This window comes from Trachemys scripta, chromosome 4 (genome assembly GCF_013100865.1).
Source record: "Trachemys scripta elegans isolate TJP31775 chromosome 4, CAS_Tse_1.0, whole genome shotgun sequence".
NCBI lineage: Eukaryota > Metazoa > Chordata > Testudines > Emydidae > Trachemys > Trachemys scripta.
In genome coordinates, this window is record NC_048301.1 from 94018152 (window position 1) to 94038425 (window position 20274).

Below are 20274 nucleotides of genomic sequence, written 5' to 3' on the forward strand. Positions count from 1 at the left end.
GGGGCAGCCAAACATTTTTTTGCTTGGGGTGGCAAAAAACCTAGAGCCGGCCCTACACACATGGGGCTTACATCTTAAACTTTCCTTGCCAGCTTTGTAAGTTCCCCTCAGCCCAGCTAACTGTCTTTGTCAGGGAGAAACAGCCTGTCCTGTGGCAGGAGGCTCCCTGTCTTTGCATGTGTCAGTCTGTTAGCTTTCACTGATACAACTTGGGTAGCCTTTGGCTACTCACTCAATCCCTCATTTTTCTAGCATCTATGAGGTTTGAGGATCATCTTTGATCCTAGGTTCAGCTGTGGGAAGGAGAAGCCATTCTGGCCTGGTTGAAGCCAGTTTTTTTGGTGGCACCCCCTCCCATTGTTCCCTCAAGGAACCTTGTATTTGCCATTGTTTAGTTTCCTGTGGCTTTTCCACCTTCACAGCATCCTTTGGTTTAACCTCTGGTGTTCAGGCAGGTTAATATCAGGGTATATGATGTTTATATTAAAAATTACATACAACTCCCTCCCTCATTCTTCACACCAACCATTGAGTTTTGTTAGTCTGAATGTTTGGTGAAGAAATGTATGGAGGAGTTGTTGAACATTTAAGATACTAAAACCCCAATTCTATAAACGCTTATGCATGTGCTTAACGGTGTGTTTGAGTTGTCCCATTGAAGTTAAACGCTTAAGCACCTATATGTAAGTATTGATAATGGTGCAGATTAATTAAACAGCTAGCTGAAAAAGATGATCTTACATGTATTAAATAGTTTTTCCAGTAAATATTTTTACAACTGTTTGTTCTTTTCATTTGTTAGAAATGGACATCACAAATTAGAAAACATAATTCCCAAATTAATTTAAAAATGGATTGTGCTTTTCCATTCCTCTGCACTAACCGAATTCTGTCTTCTAAATTCTTAATTAACTCTGTCCAGGAGTCTTGTGTTTTACTGTTTGCCTTTATTGGAAGTTTTTCCAAGCAACAAGACATTTTAAATTCTTCTTGGGCAATAGAAACTTTTTGACATTCTCATTAGTTTTGAGAGTAATTTTTTGTTATTAAAATATATAAAAGCTGAAACTTGAATAACAGTGAAAAGGCAGAGGAAGACAAGATCACAGAATATTCAGCTTAATCTGGCCAAACCAATGTAGCAGATTCTTTCTGAAATAATTTTCTCTAGGCTTTCCATATCTTATGAAGACAAGAAGTAAATTATGTTAACTGCTTACATGATCAGTAAAGCATGTCCTTCTTCTAATGGTGAAGAATTACTTGATTGATTGGAAAACTTTGCAAATCTCTCTAGAATGTATTGTCTACTCCAGATGTAGCTTGTTTTATGTCACTTGTATTGACTGTCTTCTATCAGTCATAAGTTTAATGTTTTACCTAAAAGTACTCTTAATGGATGAGTCACGTACAAAACCATTTCTCAGTTTGAGAAACAATTTAAGCATGCAGGTTTGCAAAGTCTTCACTTTAAGATATTCACATCTAATTCTTATGTCTGTTCTAGAATTTGTAGGATTTTTCATTATATTTAACATTTAAATAATTATTTGTAATGGGATTTTGAGCACAGGCAATAATGTCACTATTTGCTAACTATAAAGTTGGTTCTTTTAATTCTGATTCAACTGGATGAACAATTAACTGTTCATTCACTGTTAGATGATAACATTTTATACCTAAGAAAATCCAAATCTATTCCTGTAGTAGACAAATGGTTTGTTTCTGAATTATTTAACTTTATGTAGTTAAAATTATATTGAAAAGTGTTCTACTGTGCTTGTAACATCTAATTAATAACCTTTTGTCTGCATACAATGGAATAAATTAAATCAAATTTAAAGTTATTTACTAAAGTATATAGGATTACACTTCTTATAATGAAAACACAATTTTAGTGTCAGTATCAGCAGGCCAGGTTGGTGCTCTCTTCTGCACCATGGAGACTGAAGAATATAAAAACTAGAATATACTGTATTCATTAATATAAACTAAGAAAGAGCACTTTGAATTCTTCATCTTTCTTTCTGTATGGCATTGTTAAAGATCGACACTGCTCTTTTAATGTAGGTTGAGTTCTGCATGTGTGCTTTTCAGAGCAATAGTGTGAGGAAGCTTGCAGTGGGATGGCAGGACGGCCTCATCCTTATGACAGTAACTCCAGTGATCCAGAGAATTGGGATCGGAAATTGCATAATAGACCCCGTAAGCTTTGTAAACATTCAAGGTAGGTGCCATATACAATCTATCGCATCTCAGAGCTACAGTAAATCTCATTCTAAAGACAACTGTATTTGGTTGTGGCAAGTCCTGTCATGAATGTGGGAGTTCTTCTCTTTTTAACACAACTCTAGTTAAAAATGTCACTTGAAAGAATTAGTTTTATTGAAACAATTATCAGTCTTCCTAATCTTCTCTTGTATTTGTTCGTTTCTTAGTCTTCTCCAAATTAGACGAATTATGAATTCACTTAGTTGGTAGCTTGTGACGTGGATACCTGAATAGTTGGGATGGATACCAGACAGTTTATTCCCTGGTAATCATTTCAGTGTGCTGGCACTGTATAACAGCACACTTGGGGTAATTGCAGCTTGCTCATGGGGATGAATTAATATTTGCTTATATGAGTTTCACTCTTTATGGCTCTTTGTTTGCTTAGCAAACTTGCTTGCTTTTGACTGCTAAATGAGTTCTTTACCTAAATACAGATTTTTTCAAGTTGAGATGCTTTGTAAATACTCAATTTGAAGACAGTTTAGGGAGTAAATTTATTTTTCAGCTGTTCTATTCAGAATAGAAGCTAAACGAGACAATAGCTTAAGTTGCAAACATTTTTCTAGCAAAGTTTCTCTTCACATATATGTGTCTGTTCAAGGATTTGAGCCGTTATTAAACATTAATTACACCTCACAATGTTCTGCTCAGCTAGGTAAGTGTTAGACTATCCATTTTACTGGTGGGGAAACTGATGCATTCAGTTGTTAAATGATTATCAAGTCACACAGTGATTCAACAGTTGAGCTAGAAATACAATTCATAAGACCAGATTGTTATATTCCCTTTATAATTGCTAAACCTTCCTCCCTCAGTAACAGGATATTGCTGTATCAAATAACTTAAATTTACAATATAAAGTTTAATATTACAGTAGGAGATATGGAAGACATGCAATTGGCATAATTGTTTTTCAGCCAAATATGTATCAGGTAAAACAGTTGAATTAATATTATTGAGCACTAATGTCTCTAAAATGAAGCATAAATTAAAGTAAGTTCAAGCAAATAAATGTTTTCTCTTAAAGATAAATAACTTGGTAGTTCTAAGTGCTCTACAGGCTCTAGATCTGTATAATATGCCAAAAATACTCTAATGTCCATTTTGAAGGGAAAGCATTCAAACTAACATTTGACCATTGGATAATATAGGCAGCTTTTGGGAAACTTTGAACAAGAAATTGACTTAATTGTTTCAGCTGACAAGAAATAACTGACACTGAAAAAAGTCTGTGTCTTTGCCACATTGAGACATTGAAATATATGAAAAGTAGTGTGTAAGGGCAAAGGACTGAATTACTAGAAAACAAAGTGTGCTCCGTCCAAAAGCTGAGCTAAAGAATAGAATTAGTATTTTTAGGTGACCAGTCTATTCAGTATGGGTTTTAACTTACTGGATGATCTTTGCAAAAGAAGAACCTAAAATCTGCATAGAGCTAGTGGTGGTAGAAAAATGCTTTTTAGGATACAAACTTAAGGCCTTCACTCACAAGGCACTAGCTTGTTATGAGGATTGGGTACCCCAGTCTCATTCATGTTGCACTTTATAGAATATACTTTACATCATGGTAGGGAAAAAATGTTTTGAGAAAGTGCACGTGGTAGTAATGTAACTAGACTGTATTCTAATCCATCTGAACAAGGGAGTAAAGTTAAGGTTGCATGCACAAACTGGCATTTCCTGATTTTGAGTGTGTAACCAAGCAACCTTAGCATTTTTGATATAGTTTTTATGCAATTTACTAGGTTTAAAAAAGAGACTGTATGATCTGGAACTATTTGCAAATTGTCCTGCACAAGGTTGATAATCGGACAAGGGCTACTTCAGAATTCTGTCTCATTCACTTTGTGCCTTGCTAAATGCAGCAAATGGCATGTTGGGAATGTTGTTGGGTTCTTTTTTGAACACACAGAGAGAGTGTAAAAAGAAAATGGCTGAACAGATTTTGCTCAAGTTTAAAATATAAAAATAAAAGGCCTACAAGTAGAACCCAGATCTGAAATGTTTCAGTCCCATAAGTGAAGTTAATGCCTGTGTGTTCCCTCTCTGAGCTCAGTATTCAGTTGTGGTAGCTCATTGCAGGGTACATCTACACTTCAAGCTGAGGGTATGATTCCCAGCTTGACAAGACCTACTTGTGTTAACTCTCCTCAAGCTAGCATGCCGCTGCTTCTGGGAGCCGCGCAGAGCGGGGCAAGCCCTGGATCCCACTCCCTGGTGGGAGCTTGAGGGCCAAATTAAAACGTCTGAAGGGCTGATGTGGTCCCCGGGCTGTAGTTTGCCCACCCCTGCCTTAAGAGTAGAAATTTCATGGTGCTTTATGAACACCCAGATTGCAATCCTGCCAGAAGAGTGAGGTAATTGTGACTATCTTGTGTGATGTTTATCTAATGTAATTTAATTTTTTTTTTTTTGGAGTTGTCCAGTGTGACAGGATCCCTGGGGTACAACTAGGTACCTGGGGTACTGCTGTGCCCCCTTAACTCTTCATCCTGAACTGTCTCTCAGAATGCTTTGCTAGTGGCAAGCAGCAAACCCAGCCACCTGCTGTTATCACTTAGCACAACAGCATGTGGAGCCCCAGCTAAATTGCATGAATGCTCTCTGAGCCATTCACGAATCACACAGAGAAAGGCACCAGCAAATCTCCCACACCCCCAGCCTTGCACCCCCGGAATATACTGTCTGACCCTGGTCAGAAGCCTGACCAGCATAAATTCATTACCCAGTCTTCCTCTCCCTTGATGTGGAGAGGACACATGCTAGCCTTTGTCAACTGAACTGAGAATTCCCAAGCACTTCAACCAAAACACACTGTTTTAGATAAAATATAAAAACACATTTATTAACTACAAAAAGATAAACTTTAAATGAGTATAAGTGGTAGGCACAAAAGGTCAGAGATAGTTACCAAAGAAAATAAAAGGTAAGCGTGTAGTCTAAATCTTAAACCTTATTAGACTAGGTAATATTTGGATCAAACAATTTTTCTCACCCCACTGGATGTTGCAGGTAGTTTACAGTCCTTAATACACAGGCTTCCCCTTTAAACCTGGTACCAGTCTCCTCAGTTCAAGTCTTTGTCTTCCTAGCATTCTTGTTGCTTCCAGCATCAGTGGGGGAAGAGAAAGGTAAAAACGTGATGCCACTGTCCCCTATTTTATATCCTCATTCCATGTGTCTGGAAAACACTAGCCCAGACATGTCCTGGTGGGCTTTGAGTCAGATTTGAGCAATTACTCATTGTGTGATGCTTGCACAATTCTCTTACAGAATTGTGAATTCCTTGCTTACAACTCCCTTTTCGATTAATGGTCGTTTAACACCCTCCTGGGTGTGGATCACCGCTTTGCTGTCACTGGAGAACTAGTGGTGGATGACTCCCAAACTTACAACATATTTAAATGACAACCGTACAGCAACGTCTCATAACTTCATACATGCTAATGATATACATATTTTGACAGAACAATGGGTTTCAGCAGAATATGACTTTTCATATGATATCTTACGTGGCATGCTTTGTGTGAAATATCTGAATGATGAATATGGGGGTTGTAGGATTCTACTTTGGGGTACAGTATGTCACACCAAGGTAGGCTTTGAAAATGATTGGGTGCCTACTGGATAGTGGGGTGGATGAATTTGACAACTCTTTATTCACTAGGGTTTGCTAATCAAGGATGCCACAGAAAGTTGTTGTGTTCTGGGCTGCAGTACTGAGTCCGGAAATGGAAGGAAGAAGCAATTGGAAGGACAAGTTGAGGCTGTTTGGTTAGGGGCAGGAAGTTGGGATACCGAGACCTCAGAGAAGGCATGAGGGATATTGAGTGCCCTGTCTCTCTCTTGTAACTTGAAAGATTTGGTATATATGAAAAAGGGGAAATAGATATTCAGACTCTTGCCCATCCTATGGACAAGGCATCTACAGGATGAGTTGCTGCCTTCTTTACCCTGTTGTAGAGCTCTGGCTTGTTTTACTTCTAGGGGAATTCTGCGCCACTGCACACAAGCAGAATTCATGTGCTGCACAAAATTCTTTTTCTCAGTAGAAAATACATTCTGCTGAGAAGTGCTGCAGTTATGTCTTTTGCCCACCAGGGGGCCACTGTGGTGCCAGAACAGAGAGCAGCAGCTCCCAGGTGGGAGCAGTCCCAGCTGCAGATAGGGAAGAGAAGAGGCTGCATTCCTCACAGTGCCCTGTCTGTGGAGCCAAGTCAGGAGGCACGGGATATGGGGGGACAGACAGCGTGGGGCACATGGAGCTGCTGGGGAGTTAAAGATTGGAGTTCAGAAGGGCTAGTTGGGGGGACATTCTGGGATGGAGCTCAATGGGTGTGCAGGGACACATGGAAATTGGCAGAGGAGGGGTGCAGGCCCCTATGGGGAGGGAGTTGCTGAGTGTGGGGCATAGGGCCGGATGGGATAGGTGAGTGCAGGGACACATGAGGGGAGGGGGCTGGCTGAGTGAGAGTGCAGGGACACATGGGGATGGGGAGGAGGGGTGCAGAGACATGTGTGGATGGGGGAAAAGGGGTGTCTGAGTGGGGTGCAGGGACACATGGGAACAGAGGGGAGTACAGGGATACATGGGGACGGGGCAGATGTGCCTGACAGAGAGGCTAGAGGTCAGCCAGGGTCTGCATGGGGAAGGCTTCCTAACAATCTCCCACCCACAACCCAACAATTCTCCAAGTTAACACTCAGGCTCTTTCCCAGCAATTACTTCCCTCTCCCTCAGCTTCTCTGTTACTCCTGACTCCCCCCAAGTCTTTGCACTGCTTTTGAAGGATGCAGGAAATACATTTCTGTATTGTAGTTTAAATTAATTATTACTCAAAGTTCTGTATTAATATGCCTAGTAAGGAATCTATTTGTCCAAAAAAGATTCAGGAAGTGTGTGTGTGTGTGTGTGTGTGTGTATTGTTACAGACATACTTACTGACAGTTATTTTTAAACAAATTACCAAAATAATTAAAACTGGCTTGATTGTATTGTATTATTTTCATGAGTAAAATATGCAGAATTTTAAAATATTGTGAGTAGAATTCCCCCAGGAGTATTGTTTAAGCAGCAAACAGATCAAATTTTGGAACCCGTCAGTGGCTGTAGATTCTTAAAAATACTGATTGGGCCAGATCACATTTGCTATGTGAATCAGTTCTGAGCCAGTTGACCTGGATATTGAGTGTCTCTACCAGATGTATGGCTTTGGTAGTGCTGCTGACTTACCAACAGATCAACAATTTGCAGATCCAGTCTGTGCCACTTTTAAACTTGTCTAGCTCATAAATCTTGGGCTGAGAGGTTGTTCAGGTTGCACGCAGAGCATTTAGACTGGACTCCATGACGAACCCATAGTGGATAACATCAATAGAAATTGTGCTGTGAGGAATCAAGCAGCCTAACAATTCCCTGACATGATGCGATGATAGATGGAAGTGTTGCGGTCTCTGAGGATGAATGAGTGAAGAAGTGTTCTGAAATGAAGTCTCTCAGTACTGAACCAGTTAGTATATCTACAGCAGTCTCAAAGCAGAGAATGTCCAATACTGTTGGTGAGAGGATCTGAAGGTGGTGGTCTTGTAAACTACTGTAGGCATTCTTGATGTGAATGAACCTTCCCTTTTACTGTCTTGAAATGGGCTACAAAATGAGAGAGAGGCCAGTCTATCCTACAAACTTTTGCCAGCGAAAGCTGTCTCATGGATGTAATGAGGACTGATTTTTTGATGGACGTGACTGTGCCAGCAAAAGCCTCTACAATGGACACAGTTCAGACTGGCAAAACTTCACTTCTGCTTGTTTCACTAGGGGAGGGAGCATGGAATAAACTATGCCAGCAAAATGAAGTTTTACTGGTATAAACTGCATACACACTAGATGTGCATTGCCAGTCTTAGCATACCTATACCAGCAAAGTGCATCTACTGTAGATCTGGTCTTAATGCTGGGGGGAATGGATGTGCAGAGAGCTCTTATCCATGTCTATCATAAATCCCAGACTGACCATACTTCCAAAGAAGGGGTTGCCTGAATGTTGCTTTCCCTATGAGCTGCTGTCACAACAACTAAAGTCTTTCAATATACTCACTGTGCTGAGACGAGACCAAAACGAGAGGGAGGAGTATTGGAAATGACCCGTCCCATGGGCAAAACAAAGACTTCTGAGTGTATTCTAGAATATATATGTGAAGGTGTGCATCTTCTAATATATAGACATTTGAAATTTGCCCAAACTACCCTGGATCAGAGGGATTATACTTCTTATTTTTTGTCATGGGTGAAGTGACTCAGCCCCTTAAGGTCTAGGACTGAATAATTTGGCACCGATCTTCTGCTGACTGTAGATAGGATAGACTCTGAGGAACATGAGGTTTCTGTATCTTTTGGAAGATGAGTAAGCGGACAGAACTAGGTTTTGGAAAGAGAAGGAAGAGAGGACCCACTGAAGAGTATTAAAAAAAAAAAATTGAAATTAAATGTAGCCATTTGTTTGTTATGGATAGGATACAGCAGGGGTCGGCAACCTTTCAAAAGTGGTGTTCCGAGTCTTCATTTATTCACTCTAATTTAAAGTTTTGTGTGCCAGTAATACATTTTAATGTTTTTAGAAGGTATCTTTCTATAAGTCTATAATATATAACTGAACTATTGTTGTATATAAAGTAAACAAGGTTTTTAAAATATTTAAGAAGCTTCATTTAAAATTAAATTAAAATGCAGAGGTCCCTGGACCGGTGGCCAGGATCCCGGCAGTGTGAGTGCCACTGAAAATCAGCTTGCGTGCCGCCTTTGGCACGCGTGCCATAGGTTGCCTACCCCTGCGATACAGGCTCAGAAGAAGAACTTGGTGCAACGTGGACTGATCAGTTAGCAGATGTGTGACAGATATATTAATTTGGAAGTTGGCCTTGAGATCTGGAAAACTGGAGCCTGGATGAAATCCAGGAAAGTCAGTTCCTAGAAGATTTAGCCAAGGAGGTCCCAGTTTTTTTGGCTTATCTGAAGAAAGAAAAGTATTAGGATCAGCCATGTCTTTCATGTTCTGTCCCAGGGTATCCCTTCAAAGAAAAGGGCCACAAAATGGATGTTGAGTCAGCAGTTCATGATCTGTGCTGGAAGTGGCTGACCCTAATGATGCATACCACTACCAGATTCAGGATCTTAAACTGAGTCCCTGGCAGCATTGTAAGGCAAATGTGAGGTGCTGTTTTTAAAAACTTTCTAGGCAGTCAGGATTGAATTTCCAGGTTTCTGAAGAGGTACTGAATCCATTTTGCTTTCAGAGGAGACGCACAAGGAGAAAGCATTGATGTGCATATGGAAATGTAAGTGACAATTCATGCTGTTTTCTTAAGGTAGAGTCCAGTTCTCTGGCCTCAGGTTTTGAGAGGCAAACTCTGGTCTCTTACTGGAAAAGAGGAGAACATTTCTCAGATTGACCGACCACTGGGTCAATCTTTGGGGAGGACTGCCGCTGTTCTGTTGTATCTGAGAGGATGTTGTAGAGCTTGTCATAAGTAGGAGAGATGGAAAAATAAGGATCTAGATGCTTCCACGTCTCTATCTTCGAGTTCATAGGAGGGGAAAGAGTTAATCCTTTAAGTCTTGTTAAGAAAGTATTCTTTCCTGTCCTTCTGTGAATCTTTGTTCCGGCAGTTCCTATCAGTCGCTGGAGTGTTAGTAATGGGCTTATTACGGTTTCGGCCTTTGCTTGAACCTAGGTTGTCAGAATTGAAATGTCTGAGGTCTGGTCCTTCTGGGGAGTAAAGGCATGTCTACATTTAAAACACTGCATCAGCACAGCTGCACCACTAGCACTTAATGAAGACTCTATGCTTACGGGAAAGAGCTCTCCCATTGGCATAGTTAATCCACCTCTGTGACAAATGGTAATCCGTGTTGGTGGTAGAAGCTGTTTCGCCAACATTGTGCTGTCTGCATCGGCAGCTAGGTCGGTATGTCGCTCAGGGATGTGGATTATTCATATCCCTGAGTGATATAGTTGTACTGAAGTAAATCTGTAGCATAGACCTGCCCTAAGAGACTTCCTCTTCCTCTGGGTGGGAAGTCCCTACATCTTGAGTTCTTCCTTTTTTGGACACTTACTTAGTGATTGGATTGGGAAACAGAGGAGGAGCCAAAGTACAAAGAAAGACAACAAGCATCCTTTCATGGAGGATGGTGCAGGATGCTGGATAACCTGACCCACTGAAGATAGGGTTTCTGTGTAAATCCACCTCCAGAAAATATTCCTCACTACTTGAAAAATCTCCTTCGTAGGGACCTCCGTTGACAGTATTTTGAAGTGAAGTGGATCTGAAGCTCTGAGTAATATGGTGGTACTCCATCCTTGGTATGGGATACTGCCCTGAACTAGAGGTGGGGAACCACTAAAGGTTCTGTGGGTGCTCCAGGGTCCCAGGTCAGAAGGCTCTTTAGAGTACTGTTCTCTCTTGGTGAGGGAAAAACTTGTGGCACCACCAAGAAGTGTAGTGGGTGCTTTGGAAGAGTTATTTGTGGGAAGGAGAGATGGACTTCTGAATCATACCTTTGGGGCATTTTGTGGAATACACCACCTGGCCTGAGAAGTGAGAGGGATCTGGAGCCTGATATCTTAATGTTGACTACTCTTTGGGGTGCTAGGAGAGGGCATGTGTTCACCTGAAACCAAGTAAAAAGGAGTTGTAGCTTACTGCCCCTTGCATGGGTGTTGCTGTAAGAGGCCCTATTGTTTGCCCTGGGAGGGGGAAGAGACTCCAAACTTGGGCTTACTCCATTGCAGGAGGGTGAAACAAGAGTCCTGCAATTACAGCATCGTGAGCCTGCGGCTGAAGGAATTTGAATACAGTTGCACCTGTGTTTCCTATCAGTTGACAGCTTCATAATGAGACCAATGACATCTTAAAATATGGCAGAAGACTACCCAAACAAGGTATGGAAGCCAGCTTGTAGAGGGCATAGGGAGAAAAAGTATTGGAAGCCAGTGATAGATAGATGCTTCCTGACAAATTAGAACGGTAAAGGGAACCCCATTGATCTAGATTTTTGAACCTGTATGAGCAGAAATCTTTCTTCAGCCCTTTGTAGCTTTCCACCTTGACTGTTGTAAATCCCTTTTTATTGTTCTAAATCCATATTCTTGAAATCCTTCAAGAGGTCTGGAATGCTGCAAGCTATTCTCTTGTCCCTGGTAGTAAAACCATATTGTCTTGTTTCCTTTACTGGTTTTCTTTTTGTTTTAGAAATTCAAATTTGCTTTCCTGGCTGCAAATTCTTGATGAACTCTTAACTATCTCTCTTATCTAACTTCCATCATCTGCTCTTTAACCTTCTTTACTTTCTATATTATGGTTGTCTGTTTCCTGGGATTTACCTCCCTCTTTAAATGTAATGTGACTGTAAAGCAGTAGTCTGATATGATATGAATCAATTTAAAAAATATTGTGTAGCATTCAGATCACCAAAAAACTTTCAGAAATGTGGCCCTGAAACTGTTAAATATAGGCTTGGGATGCTCTTACCCAGTCCCGTTTGTATATGAGAAATTGGACTTGCAAACAAAAACTCAGTGATCTATTTTTGTAAGATTGCACTGATCAGGAGACAATGAATTTGTTTTGTATCAATTACATACTAATATGCTTAGTGACAGGGAAAAGTACCATACTTTGCTATATCATTTCCTCATTCTCGCATGCACTTTCCTAATCTGGATTTGCCAGAAGAGAGATTTCTGGGTCCAAAGGTGGGAGCCTATCGTCCCTCTCCCTCAAAAGTTAATTGCAACACGTGCTTGTGGTCTCAGGGAAAGAATGTTTTGGTTGTAAATACTAATTTAGTCAGATTGGTTTTATGGCTATTCAAGGCATTAGTTTAAAGTTTTCATTTGGTATTTTACAAACATGAAAAATGTATGTATGTATAAGAGAAAGTTAGCAACAACCTTTTCAGTGTTTTGTTTGTGTGCTGAAACCTGACAAACTGGCAGGACTAGAAATAGCTTCACAGATGGTACTTGGCAATATATCAAGCAGCTCTCCTCTCGCGCGCTCTTTACCCTGTCTATCAATTTCATTATCCAATGGCTGCTTAGAGATGGCGAAATGGCAAGCATGAATTCAGCTCACAGGAGGCTGCGAGGTCAGACGTCAGTACTGCACTACGCACGGCTGAGTCAGTGACTGTGAGAAAATGAATTGAATTAATATCTGGGGGGCTTGCGTCTCTGAACATTTAATGGACTGAATAGCTGCAAAAGGATTGTCAATCTTGAGGGAGAGAGGAAAACAGAAGAAAAAAGTAGGACTGGCTAATGGTGCAGTGGGCTACTGAGGAGATGATGGAAATATCAAATATGCTGAACTTAGCAAGTAATGCCAAAGGATGCTGAGCTGGCTTCCAGAGCTGCTTTCTTGGAAGGAGCAGAATTCTTTTGTACTCTGATTTCAAAATTATTTCAATGTTTTTGTATGTCTTCCCTGGTGTATACAACAGGAAGGTGCGTAACCATTGATAATGGGATAATCTGTGAGCAATACATAACAGGACGGACAGTACAGAGATGGAGATGCACTGTCCTTTGTGTTTCCTGGTCAATTTAAATGAGCAGACTTCCAAGTGCGTGTGAGACTATTTTGTTACTTCTAAGATAAGTCACTATAATAAAAGCAGAGGATTTTCTCTTTTCAAAAAAGCCTTACAAAAATGCTGTGGTAACTTTATGTTTAAAGATTGGCCTCACTTTTCTGAAAGTGTTGATTACATGAATACAGTCACAATTCCGTGCAAGAGGTTAGCTATACGTTAATATGTTAGGAAATTTTTTTAAATAAAAGCCTTAGAGAATATAGCAAGAAGAGAAATTGTATTAAAGTTGGTTTTGTTATTGGCTCACTGTAATTGAACTGACCGTAAATTTTTGCTGATCATAGACATCAATATACTATGATTCTATTTAAGTGATACAACAAATTGCTTGTAAACCATTACATTTTATACGATGTCCATTAGAGTGTGGGTTAGCTTGGCAATTTGAAATCTATGGCACTTACTTTGATGATAAAATGAATCCTTCCTTAATTGTTTGGTATCTATCAAATGAATAAAATTTTATTCTGAAAGGGTAAAATTTTTTTCACAATTGCATCCAGGTTTTAAATTGGAATAGGACTTTTGGCATTTATAAAAATTATCAACTCTTGCCTGACTGCAGAAATACAAAATATACATATCATGACACTTTGACAAACCTGCCATTTTGACAAATTTTACGCTTTTCTTCCATCCAACTCCATTATCTAGTTTTCTGTGTTTAAGTAAAGCTTTGAGCATGTCAAGTTTTTGGTTTGTAATGCAATTGCTTTTAAAGCACTTTAAAATATTTTATATATTTTAATAATTTCTAGAGGCACATTCTGTAGTGTAGTAGAGAGTAGGCACCGGTAACGTTTACCTACTTCTCATTTGGGGAATATGTTGTTTAGGTTAGTTTACCAACTTCTTTTTTTACCACTACACTACGGGGCAAAACATTCTAATCCAGTGATTGAAAGAAAAATAAATACTCCAGGTAGGCTGGCCCAAACGTTTTGGATGAGTGCACCAGTATTGTCACAACATTCTTTTTTTTTTTTTTTTTTACTTCTCTAGTTCTGAAAACAGTAAAACAGACTATGCTGCTGCTTTATGTTGGCAACTTTAAAAAGCCAAATTCGTTTTATTGCCTTCTATAATGATGTTGTACACCTCATTTTCAATATTGGGTCAATATAATTTTGATTTGGATCAAAACCGACTATGCAACAGTTGATTTCAAAATGTTAAGTTTATTTTAAAATCAAAATAAGGAGAATCTGCATTCCAAATTATGCTTTTAAAATTTGCTCTGTTCCTCTACTGTGACCCAAACATAGAAAACTAACAAATCTAATTACTTTTTTAATTCATTTATTGATTATATTCAAAGGTGGGTGTGGTTTTTTTAAGAGAGAGAGAGAGAGAGGAGTTCACAGGTGATTGTTGAATAAAAAAAGCACTTTCAGGTCTCTGAACTGAAAGTTCCCAGTTGCAAACCCTCCAAGAGTTTAGAATGAAAGAGAGATGTGCAGTTAAAGTGGTTCATCTGAACACTTGCTAAAGTGTGATAAGCAAAACACCATAGCTTTCTTGAAGATTGAAATTACAGATTAATGCAGTGTGACAGCTGGGTACTGTAGAGTAATAATTATTGTGGGTGTATTAGCTGTCAGTGACCGGTCACTGGTGTAGCTGCACTGGTGCAACTGCTTAGTGTAGACGTGCCACGTGGCTATAAATTTTATTTATGTCGGCATGGCTTATCCTTGCTTGAAAGTGGAATAGGCCCTTCTGGTGCAAATCAGTTTTTCACCAGTGCAGCTCACTTACACTAGGAGTTTGCTGTGACAGAGATGTATCAGTGTAGCTCTACTGCTGTAAAAATCCCCAGTGTAGACCCCTAGGGCTTGTCTGCAGCAGTGCAGCTATGCTGGTGATTATAGTTTCAATGTGGACAAAGCCTAAGATTTGATTCACAAAATATACTACAGTGCATTTGCTAGTACGCTTGGTAGTGTTATCATTTAAACTACACCACAGTGGTGTAAATTTAAATTTAATACAATGCATTTTGTGATGCATTATTTTTGTTGTTGTTTTTGTGCACTTACGAATGAGTGTAAATCGTTAACTAATCCAGTCTCCCAGTGTTTGGTGTGAAACAGAGAGATTCTGCTGCATACATAGGTTCACTAAGGATACAAGTAGCAATTGTTTAAAACTTTTTTTTTTTTTTTTTTTTTTTTTTAAGTTTGAGATGATGATCACTTTTTGTATATTAAGATTTTTGCTTAACTAGACTTTAAAAAAAAATGTTCCTGATGGTTTTGGTATTTTAAATTATTTGTGTTACTATTTAACACCTTTTACCGCTAAAACAATTTTACAAATCAAAATAATCACTGAGTCACAAGTCATCTGGTTTGTTTTTTCTATTTCACTCAGCTTCACTTTCCAGAGGCTCTGAGACTAGCCTCATGCTGCAATGTTCTGGCTCACAATGTTGCAGGGCAAAGTTCAGTAAACTCTCTTAACTGACATTTATTTTTCTCCTGAATCTAACACATTAAGGCTTTTACCACCCTTTTTATTTATATAGCCCAAAATTTGGGGGTTACCTTCTTGTCTCTTTTAACTGTCTTGCTTACTGCTGAATATGCCTGTGTTTCAGTAATAGTATTCTATTTTGTAGTGTATGTGTTCAGATGAATAGAACTTAAAATGTTGCCAGGTATATTAACTGCTCAAGTAAATGTATTTTCTGAATTTGTCTGGCTATGATTCAGCAGTAACATTGATGTTCAAGTGGCTGTCATTAAGATAAGTGTTCATGTTTCAAGTGGTGCTGTTTCAATCAGTCTGGCTTGTGTACTTAAGTCTTACATTTATAGAGTACCTAGCAGCCAAAAGAACAGGATTCTACATGTGAGAATCTAATCTGTGTCTCCATTAAAAATGGAAACGAGAAACCTTCAGCAGCCTATTATAGAGGAGGAGTGAAGGAACAGCAATTCCAGTTCAAACTACGTGGAGAATGTAGGTGGAATGCGAACATTGGGCCTGGAATCTTATCCTTTGTGACTCCCTTCTTCTGGCATAAAGTGCCTTGGTACCTTTTAAAAGATCAGAGTACTGAAGGTCTTGGTTTTTACAACTTGTCCAGGAGAAGGCATTTCCAGTAACATAATGAGTGCTCTCTCTTTTGTTGGGTGTTTATTCAGGACTGACAAAGAGGAAAATACATGGCCTATTGAGTCACCAACACTACTTCCTGTAGCATTGATTTTCCTTAGAAATTTCCCATTGAAAGATTAACCAGGGTCAACCTTGCTTTGCTGTGAGCTCCAAGAACATTGCCTGGGAAGTGGCAGTGACTGTAGATATCTTGATTTGTTTTTTGAAGGACTTTGCCTCAACCTGAAAGATTGGGCCCTCGTGTACAAAGGAATTTGAATTCTAGAGAATATAGTAAAATCTATAAATGTCCTTCCTTGAAGAATAGACTTTTCCATTGGCTCATGTCTCTAGAGTGCCAAAGCATGTAATCTGCAGGTACCCTGTTATAGTCTTTTATGTATTGTCTTATGTGTCAGTAGTGCATTTTCTTTGTCTAAAGAAATGTATGTATTTGCAGACCATTATCCAAAAAGAAACATGTCATGATGAATACTGTTACTATGAAATGAGGCACCTTTCACCACATGGTTAAAATTAGGGGGGAGGGATAGCTCAGTGGTTTGAGCATTGGCCTGCTCAAATAATATGTGGAGATATACCTATCTCATAGAACTGGAAGGGACCTTGAAAGGTCATCAAGTCCAGTCCCCTGCCTTCACTAACAGGACCAGTTTTTTTGCCCCAGATCCCTAAATGGCCCCTTCAAGGATTGAACTCACAACCCTGGGTTTAGCAGGCCAATGCTCAAACCACTGAACTATCCCTCCCCCCGGTTGTAGCTTGTAGTCACTTTTAATTTTTGAAAATATTTCATAGTCTTCCAGGGAAAGTAGTTGAGTTTATAAATGCAAATACTTAGAAGAAAAATAAGGCATTTGCAGATGTTCCCTCCCAAAATCTTCATGGAATCTAAGGGGTGGGGTTACAGATTCTTGTTTGCAACTTCTGCTGCAAGTCTCATTTTCTTTTGAAGAACCAGTCTTATTTTACTTTCATAATGGGAGAGGCAAATACAAGAAGATATGTTTACAGTCCTTAAATTTTGACATTCTAGAATGCAAATTTATTTTATTACTTATTTTTAAAGTAGGCACTAAGTGTCTTCTGAAAGCATCATTTGTTAATGAATCCATTTAGAGCTTGTTCATTTTGAAATGTGCGTCTAATCCTTGCTACTCTCTAAAAATCAAGACTTGGCATTTTTTACCTTATTCAGTAACTTCTTAGCCAACTTTACATCCAGAAAATGTGTCGTCTTACTGCAGCATATTTTAAACTTGGCAGAAAATGATACTGCAGTAGTTTCTCCGCACCAATTTTTTGCTTCATTGGTAGAAACTTTTCCCTCATGGTCTGCATCCAAGTAGGGTGTGGAGAAACTTTAGACCTCTTAAATTCTTTTTAAGATATAGATTTTTAGGATTTTCTTGGATGTCTCTTAACTAGCATTAACCAACTCCTCCTCTTGGAGAGTCACTATCCTTTTTTTAATTTGGTGGGCTCTAGCATCAAGATTAAGCAGTGATGGCTTGAGGCTTATCATTCTGTTGTGTTTAGGTTCTTATGTTGCACCCATCACTGAAGGGGAAACATCTGTTATGTGCTGGCTACTTACCTTTTGAGTGGTCTTTGTATCTCATCTCCACTTGGATAACTTCTAATCGACCTTTTAAAAATATTTCAGAAACTGGCTTGTCAAGTTTGTACCTCTAAGTATAGTGGGGTGCACTGTCTAGCTTGGTAGTTCTTAATTGGATCATAATTCCTACCACCTTTTCTGGTGAGGATTGTTCTTGAATCTCTCTGCTTTTCTCAAGCAGTCCTTTCTTTAAGCTCTCTTGGTTGAGAGTACGGTTGTTTGTGGGATTTACAAGCTGGCAAGTAAGGGAGTAATTCAAGCCCCATCTCTTGGACACAAACAAGTAGGAAAGAGTGATTTTCTTTATCTGATGTTGGCCTCCTAGGCTGATTCTTTATGCCTCAGTAATTCAGTACTTAATTTTTAGAAAGTGGCTTGCATTCTATTATCAGATATGAAATCCTATAATTCATGTCTATATTGATAGTCTTCCTAGAACTCTCAACTAAGTCAAGAGTGCAAAAAAGAAACTACGTGGAATCACTCCCGTGCCAAGCTGTCGCAGTAATAATCTAAAATTTTGATGCATTTAAAGTGTCATACATTAATTTAAGATTAAGAATATTATTAGGTAATTTTAGCTACCCTCTGGAATTATGGAGCTTGAAATCCAGTTCTTAGTACAAAAATATTTTCACATGTATAAGTAAAACTTTGTTTAAATGCTAAATGTGCCAGTATTAAGAAAACACATTCTGTTTGTTTAAACAAAGAAATGTAACATATGACTTTTATATTGATTAAATCTTTGATCTTATGCAGTCAAGTTAAAATATTTTAAAACAAATGTCCTTGTCTGTTACTAGCACTGTAGATTTTTAAATAACTTCTCAGCTTTAAGAAAGTAGCTTACTATTTTGCTTACTGGGTTGCTGTGATTTATGGGTTTTCATTTTTCTATTTCTCTCAGTTTTGGATATCAAAAATTCAAATCATTTTCAGGTTCTTTTTGGTTGCTAGCATGAGGCTGAACACTGCAGGGGAATGTTTGCTTCAGGGGAAAAGTTAAATTTTAAAATATTATGGCAATGTTTGTTAGTCTTACATTTTATAAAAGCTTTTCTTTACAAAACTCAATTTTTTGGGGCTAAACTTGACCCTTTTTAATTTCATGGTTTTTCTTTTGAAGGTGCATTGTTATTTTCTTTTGTTCATATATTTTGTTGAAGTAATTAAAATATTTTGTTTTGACTTTAAAATGTGCTTCACTTGTAATGGTTGGAGCTCTGCAAGGGATTCTGTGAAATCAGGTTTTACAAACGAGGAAGCGATCAGTAGCATTTTTCTATAGGTTGATTTGCAGTGATATGAGAATAATTGTTTGATTCTCTAAATGATACTGCATAGATACAGAAATATGTGAATGATATAGCAATGAACTGTAGGTAAATAAAATTAATCTAGTTTTGTGTAGCTTGAGTATAAAATATTTAAAAATTGTATATAGAAACATACTGGATTATTTTTCAAAATCTGAATGGTCTTACAAGTTGCTCTAAGATTGTCGAATGCTGAATAGATTGTTTTTGTTTTTTAGTACACCATCTCGTGTTGCTAAAGGAGTAGACAATCCCAGAATGAGCCTTCATGGAGCTAGTGGTGGACATGAGAGATCACGAGACAGACGCAGGTCAAGTGACAGATCACGAGACTCGTCCCATGAAAGATCAGAGTCTCAACTCACTCCATGTATCAGGAATGTAACTTCACCAACAAGGCAACACCATGGTGGTATGTTGGAGATTAATTTGTGTTCCAAAAACTTAATCTTTTAATCTAATCTTTTTTTTCTTTGTGTAGAGCCGACTAAGGAAAATTTTTCTTACAAGCGATGTCAGAATTATGATATATACATGCTCAAATTCCTCAGACTAGGAAAATGCCTCTCATGGACTAGAAAGTAATACACCTCTACCCCAATATAACGCTGTCCTCAGGAGCCAAAAAAATCTTACCGCGTTATAGGTGAAACTGCGTTATATTGAACTTGCTTTCATCCGCTGGAGTGTGCAGCGCCCCCCTTCCCCCTCCTGGAGCGCTGCTTTACTGCGTTGTATCCGAATTCGTGTTCTATCGGATCGCGTTATATCAGGGTAGAGGTGTAGTAGTTTTAGTCCAAAACTCATGTTTTCCACTTAGGCATACTGTGTTGCTGATTCATGTTTGGCCTGTGGTTCCTGTTTTGATATGATGCCCTAGTACGTAGGATCGGCACTATTCTGTTGAGTCATAATAACCAGAGAACTCTGCTGAAGCCCGGAGTTGGTTAATAAATATATTTTCCCCTACTGTAGCACCTTAAATATTTGAAGGCAGGGAGAGTGTCTGGTAAATACTTCCATTAAAAAAACAAAACAAAACACTATCTTGTTTTGTAAATTGGTGAACTCTTTGAGGTATAAAGTATTAAACTCTGGAGACTCTGTGATATAGTTGGCTTTTTTTAAAAACAAAAACTCAGCCTCTCCATACCTTTTAAAGACAGGCTCCCTGCCTTCTGGGATGTGACATAGGAGAAGGAGCTGGTGTACCAGATGGAAACGGACATTGTGAGATGAACAAAATGCTAAATGTTTCTTTGAGTCTGGCGTTTGGAGCTCCT

General features: G+C 38.8%; 1 protein-coding gene across 6 annotated transcripts in view; it reads left to right on the plus strand.

Moving 5' to 3' along the window:
* Positions 1-20274, plus strand: part of BTBD10 (BTB domain containing 10) — a 50893-nt gene that overhangs the window by 14064 nt on the left and 16555 nt on the right. For 2 of the 6 annotated variants that reach the window (XM_034769976.1, XM_034769974.1), the window contains exon 2: positions 19210-19403. In XM_034769976.1, the coding sequence (XP_034625867.1) occupies positions 19250-19403 (154 nt within the window). In that variant the 5' untranslated portion in view covers positions 19210-19249. Of the gene's footprint in view, positions 1-2070; positions 2228-12449; positions 12780-16386; positions 16409-19209; positions 19404-20274 lie in introns of those variants that run through there. The other 4 variants (XM_034769972.1, XM_034769973.1, XM_034769971.1 and 1 more) reach the window with 4 other exon arrangements.